The sequence below is a fragment of the Microtus ochrogaster genome, chromosome 2 (assembly GCF_000317375.1).
Source record: "Microtus ochrogaster isolate Prairie Vole_2 chromosome 2, MicOch1.0, whole genome shotgun sequence".
NCBI lineage: Eukaryota > Metazoa > Chordata > Mammalia > Rodentia > Cricetidae > Microtus > Microtus ochrogaster.
In genome coordinates, this window is record NC_022010.1 from 22645876 (window position 1) to 22653254 (window position 7379).

At 49.4% G+C, this 7379-nt stretch overlaps 1 protein-coding gene across 2 annotated transcripts in view; it reads right to left on the reverse strand.

Moving 5' to 3' along the window:
* Nucleotides 1-3169: 3169 nt before the first annotated feature.
* The window catches only part of Mettl27 (methyltransferase like 27), a 9730-nt gene continuing 5520 nt past the window's right edge, over nt 3170-7379 (reverse strand). For both annotated transcript variants that reach the window (XM_026783645.1, XM_005344647.3), the window contains one exon: nt 3170-3670. In XM_026783645.1, the coding sequence (XP_026639446.1) occupies nt 3390-3670 (281 nt within the window). In that variant the 3' untranslated portion in view covers nt 3170-3389. The remainder of the gene's footprint in view (nt 3671-7379) is intronic.

Here is a 7379-nt window from a genome sequence, read left to right on the forward strand (position 1 = left end):
GTGTGTGTGTGTGTGTGTGTGTGTGTGTGTGCAAATGTGCATACCTGTATGTGTGCCTATGTGTGTGTATGTACACACATATAGGTATAAACATATGTATTCTTGCTCACTCTCTTCTCTCTCTCTCTCTCTTTCTCTTTTGGGTTTTTCTTTTTTTTTTAAATATTTATTTATTTATTATGTATACAACATTCTGCCTTGATGTATGCCCGCACGCCAGAGCAGAGCACCAGATCTCAGTACAGATGGTTGTGAGCCACCATGTGGTTGCTGGGAATTGAACTCAGGACCTCTGGAAGAGCAGCCAGTACTCTTAACATCTGAGCCATCTCTCCAGCCCTCTTTTGGGTTTTTCGAGATAGGGTTTCTCTGTAGCTTTTGGTGCCAGTTCCGGAACTAGCTCTTGTAGACCACGCTGGCCTCGAACTCACAGAGATCCTCCTGCCTCTGCCTCCCGAGTGCTGGGATTAAAGGCGTGTGCCACCACCGCCCAGCTTCTCTCTCTCTCTTGAGACAGAGTCTCTCACTGAACCTAGAGTTCACTGATTGGCTAGACTGACTGGCCAGTGAGCTTCAGGGATTCTCCTGTCTCTCTCTGCAACCCCAGCTGGGGTTACAGGCAGTTGTAACCCACTCCATGTGGGTGTGGGAACTCTTGTCCTCTGGGGGGGGGGGAGGTCAGGAAGCATTCTTAATCACAGAACCATTTCTCCAGTCCCCTAAATTATTATTATAATCATTGTGTGTATGTATACATGTGTGCATGTGAGTGCCAGTCCAACAGCATGTATGTGGAGGTCACAGGACAGCATTGTGGGATCAGTTCTCTCTTTCTGGCTTCATGTGAGTTCTGGGGGTCCAGGTCGAACCACCAGCCCTGCAGGGCAAGTGTCTTTACTTAGTGACCCATCTCACTGGCCCTGCCATTTGTTTTTAAAAAAATGCTACTTATAGTTATTGACTTATTTATTGTGTATGTTTGTGTACATATGTATGTTCTCCATAACACATGGATGAAGGTCAGAGGTCAAACTTGTGGAATTGGTTTTCCCTCTTATAGCATGGGTCTTGTGGATTGAACTCAAGTTGCAAGGCTTCAAAGTAAGGACCTGAACCCCATGAGCCAATTTGTCAGCCTGTGTTCTATTTTTTTGAGACGGGCTCTCAAGAAGCCTAGACTAGTTTTGAACTCCCTATGTCATGGAGACTGTCCTTGAACTCCTGGTGCTCCTGTCTCTACCATACCTAACTTGAGTTGAGGTTTTAAAATAAACATCTTGGCGCTGGAGAGATGGCTCAGTGGTTATTAGCACTGGCTGCTCTTGCAGAGGACCAAGGTTCAATTCCCAGCACCCACATGGTGGCTCACAACCACCTGTAACTCCAGTTCCAGGGGATCTGATGCCTGGTGCCTGCCAAGGTCAGGAGGAGGGCATCAGATCCCTTGGAACTGGAGTTACAGACAGTTGTGGACTATAGTGTGGGTTCTGGGAATCAAACCAGGTCCTCTGATGGAGCAAGTGCTTGTTTTTGTTGGTATTTTTGAGACAAGGTTTCTTTCTCTGGGTACCCTTGGCTATCCTGGAACTCACTCTGTAGATGAGGCTGGCCCCCATTTCAGAGATCCTCCTGCCTCTACCTCCTAAGTTCTGGGATCACTCCGCCACCACATCTGGCACACTGAGTGAGCGAATTGCTGCCCAAATTTTCTGGCCCCCTTATCTTTTTGAGACAAGGTCTCCTCTCTATGTAGCCCAGGTCGGCCTTTAATCCACGACCCTCTTAACCCCCCAAGTGCTGTGAACACACAACACACATGTGATGACTGGTTAAACCGACAGACACCTTAGTATTTTTTTCTATTTATGTGTGTGTATGTGTGTGTGTGCACACGCGTGTGTGTGTGTGTGTGTAGAGCATGAGTGAGTGCCATAGTGAATGTGTAGAGGGCAGAGGACAACTTGTAGGGCTCATTTCCCCTCATTCACCATGTGGGTCCTGGGGATCCAACTCAGGTTACTGGGCTTGGTGGCAAGCGTGCTTTTACCTGCTGGGCCACCTTGCTGGTTCTAATTCAATATCTTTTTTTTAAAAAAAAATATTTATTTATTATGTATACAATATTCTGTCGGTGTGTATGCCTGCTGGCCAGAAGAGGGCACCAGACCTCATTACAGATGGTTGTGAGCCACCATGTGGTTGCTGGGAATTGAACTCAGGACCTCTGGAAGAGCAGGCAATGCTCTTAACCACTGAGCCATCTCTCCAGCCCCTAATTCAATATCTTTTGCAAAATCATTGCTTCAAGGACTGTCATATTGCTAGGGGGCAGGATGGGACGCATTTGTGTGACAGTAGGTAGTGGTCTCTTCATTTCTTTTATTTTTCTTTTCTACGTCTGGTATGTGTGTAGCTCCGACACCCGAGGGTGCAGGGGGGCGATCTACACATGTGCAGTCACGTGGAGGTTAGAGCAAGGTCTTAGGTGTCTTCCTCTCTGGCGTCTCTGCTGCTGGCCTTATTACTTTGAGGCAGGATCTCTCCCTGAGCTGAAAGCTGACCATTTTGGGTCCACCCATTTTCTGACCCCAGCGGTGGTGTTACACGCAGGTAACTCAGGTTACATAAAGGCAAGTCATGATTTTTATGTGGCTGCCAAAGATGTCAGTTCAGTTTCTCAGGCTTTGCAGAGCATGCTTTCTTACCCATAGAGCTCGCTCTAGCCCCATGTCCCTGAATTCTGGGTCCAAAGAAACCAGAGGGATCTTTTCAGTCCCTTTGGGGCAAACCTAGCGGAACATCCCTAATGGGCAGGCTTGGGAAAATGCGTGGGTCTCCTTCCTCAGGGGTCATTGGTCACCGGTCCGTGAAAATGGAGGGGCAGAAGCAGGGAACAGAGTTCAGATGGCTGTCGATAGATACATCAGAGGTAGCCTTCTGGGAGATGACTTCAGAGGGACAACTCAACTTTATTCCAGAGTATATAGGAAATATATAGAAATAGATTGGGAAACCTAGCTGGAGACAAACCCTAATTTGCATTAAGTGGCAGGCTCCTATCACAAAGCCGGATTAGTGGAAGCAGGGCCCTATCAGAATGGCTAAAGAATTAACCTAATTATCATGTGGGCATCAGGGGAAGAGCGTCAGTTATGGGCAACTATATCAAGGCTCATCCTTGAGGTAAGGCAAGCGTCCTGTAGAGAAGGTTAGTAGGGCACTAGGAGCCCCCGCTGGCAGGGAGTCCTTCACGTGGCCAAGCTTGGAGAAAGGTGCTGGGCCATTGGCAGACTGCAGCCTTTGACCAGCAGGATCTCCCAACAAGATGGACCCATTTTTACAGACAGAAGGGCAGGAAGACAGGCCAGGCTAAGGCCCCACACAGAGGATCAGTGGTCAACGGGAGCCACAACGCTGGGCCTCCCTCCCTTACCCTGGGTTCTCCCCTGCTTTCGGTAAAGGTAGATGATACCGGAGATGAAGCCGTCATTGGCACAGGTGCCCAGCCCCGTCTCCTGTTCGGAGGTGGCCAGTTCCCAGTGCTCCACAGGTTGGGCCACCAGGCGTTCCCACGCTCCAGCCTGCTCCAGGGAGTCTAAGACTGCTTCCAGTGCCTCCTTGTAGGGAAGGTTGGACGGGTTGCTCCTGGTAGTCAGACATATGAGTCCACCTGGGGAGAGATGGGGGAGGGGATGTTAGAGGGAGGGCGACAGGGGTGTCCCTGCTCAAGACTTCAGTTCCTGGCCAGCTTCCCACCTCCAGGGTTTCTCTTTCTTTTTCTCAACCTGATGGTCTCCCACAGCCCTCATTTAAAAAAAATTTTTTTTCAGGGTTGCAGATAAAAACATGGGCCTCAAGCATGCTCAAAAAGATATTACAGATGAGCTATGTTTCCAGTCGCTCACTGGGAGATTCTAACCAGGTCCACACCCCCAGTCCCTCCCTGGGGGGAGGTTTCTAGGCAGGTGCATTACCACTGAGCTGTTCCACTGAACAAAGTCCCCTTTCATGGCAGTTTCTAGGTAAGCACATGAGCTTTGGTCCTTAGGAAGACCATTTCTTTTTTTTGTTTGTTTTTTCAAGACAGGGTCTCTCTGTAGCTTTGGAGCCTGTCCTGGAACTAGCTCTTGGGGACCAGGCTGGCCTCAAACTCACAGAGATCCACCTGCCTCTGCCTCCCGAATGCTGGGATTAAAGGCGTGTGCCACCACTGCCCGGCTGACCCTTCATTTCTTTGTGCCTAAGTGGTGCTGTTTCTTTAATTTAGATATGACAAAAGGAGGGGAATTGTGTTGATATTTTGTTTGTGCTTTAACAAAGCTTGCCTGACCTGATGATCAGAATGTGGAGTTAGCCACTAGGTAGCCGTAGAGGCCAGGCAGTGGTGGCACATCCTATAATCCCAGCACTCGGGAGTCAGAGGCACACGCGGATCTCTGTGAGTTCAAGGCCAGCCTGGGCTACACAAGTCTGAAAGAGGATCAGAGTCAGAGGGGTGGTGGCTCACACCTTTAATCCCAGTACTTGGAAGTCACAGGCCTTTAATTCTAGCACTAGGGAGGTGGAGACAGGAAGGCATCTGGCTGGGTGGAGAGAGGAATACAAGGCGGGAAGAGGCAGGAGCTCAAGACATTCAGTCAAGGATTCATGGAGATAGGATCCCCCTTGGTTCTGAGGACTCAGTAGAGAACCAGTGGCTGGCCTTCTCTAGGGTGGTTGCACAGGCAGCGGCTGTGTGAAGCCGGGCTCAGGCAACATGCACTACAAGTTTAGCTGTTTCACGCAGAAGCTGGCTGGAGTTTGGACTTTGGAAGCCTATAGTCCACAGGAGCTGACGCTGAATCATTGCTCAGAGTAGCGCGAGAAAGCTTGGTGGAACGTAAAGCTGGAAAACCTTGATTAGAATAACGGCCTTTGGTGACTCCTGTGAAAGGGATGTTTGGTCCCCAAAGAGATTGCGACCTGCAGGTTGAGAAGCGCTGCCACAGAGGAACACTGCTTTCTGGCTTATTTCTACCTCACGGGCCAGCAAACTGCATCAGCCGTGGACAGTGTAGTAAAAATGGCTAAGCTTCACTGAGGGGAATGCACAGCTCCTAAGAATTGATGGGGTGAGACCCTGGGACAAGAGGGGTTGGAAGCCAGTGGTTTTCATGGAAGCTTGCCACCCCGACTAAACTGACCCCCACAGTGCCAGCATACGACTGTGCTGGGAAGAACAAAGTTCCTGAGCTGCAGGGTTCGTCCAGAAGGCTGACCACCTGCCTGAGACGAGGCCTTCCCGACCAAATGCTTTACCGGACAGCCAGGGCGCTGACTATAGGGACCATCTATTGCCAGCTACACGGATTTGCAGCCCAAAAACAAAGGAATTGACCTGCGGGGGACTGGTTTACTTTGTGGCACAAACCCTTTGACTTTTCAGTTTTCTGTTTAGTAACATTCTTGCAAACAAAGGAAAAGATAAGAACACAAGCAAAGCGTTCTGGTTGTTTATGAAATGCAGACGGCCTCTCAGCTCAGATGTCAGAGCTCTTTTGACAGTGAAAACTATTGTTTGAGGGGGTGATGCTGAGCCGCTGAACCGTGTATTTGTGCTCCTGATTTCCCTGGAGGTTCTGGATGGAAGCGCATTAATGGCAGGCAGCCTGGGCTCAAGGCATCTGGGACTCGAGGCTGTGTCGAAGCAGGAACTCCAGAAGCCTTTCTGGATTTAGGTGTGACCGAGGGAGGAAGACAGCGGCTGGAGAGGTCCGACATGTGAAATGAGGGCTTCGAGTTAGCCTTCTGGGGTTTTTTTCCACCTTGCAGTGAAATGTTCATAGAAATTATTTGCAGTCTGCCTGCTTGTTGGGAAGTTTGTTTCAAAGGGTTATTGCTGCACCCAGCTCCTAAGTGAAATGCTTTGTCTCCATCACGGAAAAGAGAACACTGGCCAGTGTTGCCCTTTAGACGGCTGGACCAGGACCAGAAAATCTCCTTCAGTAATGCTACGGCTTTAAGCCATGATTTATTTGACTGTAGAATAAATACATGAATAATAAAAAAATAAAGAACTAGTGGCTGGCTGCTCTGCTTCTCTGATCTTTCAACATTCACCTCTATATCTGACTCTGGGGTTTTTAGTATTAAAACAAATTATAATTCACACTGCAGGAAATGACAATTTTGTGTCATGGGACAGGGTGCATCTGTGTGCCTGTGTGCACAGATGTGTGCAACCCCTGGCTGAGCCAAGCATGGCAACTGAGACCTATTACTCTAGTGTTTAGCTCAGGTTGGAAGAAAAACAAAGCTTAAACAAAACCCGGAGAGCTTATTTAAAAGTTGTTATATCTACATGTGTTTCTGTTCACCATGTGTACATAGTGCCCATGGAGGCCAGAAAAGGGCACTGGATTTCCTGGAACTGGAGTTGCAGAAGTGTGGGTGCTGGGAATCAAACCCGGGTCCTCTTAACCACTGAGCCATCTCTCTAGCCCTAAGAAAGCTCAGAATTTGAATCTGGGCTACATAACACAGTGATTCCCAGGCTGCCCTGGGCTATAGCACGACCTTGTAACATTATGAAGGCTTCCCCCAAATTGGAATTTCCCCAGGAGTCTCAGGCAGGAAGAAGGAAAAGGCAGGAGCTTGATGTCAGCAAACAGAGGAACTTCTCTCCCTGACGACGGTTTACACTGTTCTGATAGTTGTTATTGAGACACTGGGGCCCAGACAATGATGGGCCAGTGATAGGGGGACTTTGTCCAAGCAGTTGCAGTGTATCCAGTATGGCTGGTTTTGGGCAGATTAGTTGAGGAAGAGCTATGGTACTGCTGGGGGTGGTGACGGGGAGGCTCAGGCTGGAACAGGAGAGTCTGTTTTGTTTAGGTTCATGCCACGGGCATTTCCGGTGCTTCTGAGTCCAACCCTTGCTGCTACAGATGACCCAGCTGATGGCCTACCTTTTGTTGGCCTTTCCAGAACAGAATCCTGCCCAGACATGCCTAGGTTTAGCTCCAGGAGCAGGGCTAGTGAGAGGGAGTATTTTTATCTCAAGGCTTCCTCATTCCTCCTCAGGCCAGGCCAGGCAGGTAAACCCTCTTCTGGATTTTTCTAATCTCTTCCCTCCTGACTTCTTCCAGGCAACTCCTTACCCTATCTTCTGCGGATGCCTGCCCCCAACCCTTGAAAAAGCAACTTCATACTGAGTGCTGAGTCCTTACTGCCTTCTCTGGAATCCCCCAGTGAGGGGCTGGGGTGTGGCTCAGTGGTAGAGCACCTGCCTAGAATCCCCCAGTAAGGGGCTGGGGTGTGGCTCAGTGGTAGAGCACCTGCCTAGAATCCCCCAGTGAGGAGCTGGGGTGTGGCTCAGTGGTAGAGCACCTGCCTAGAAT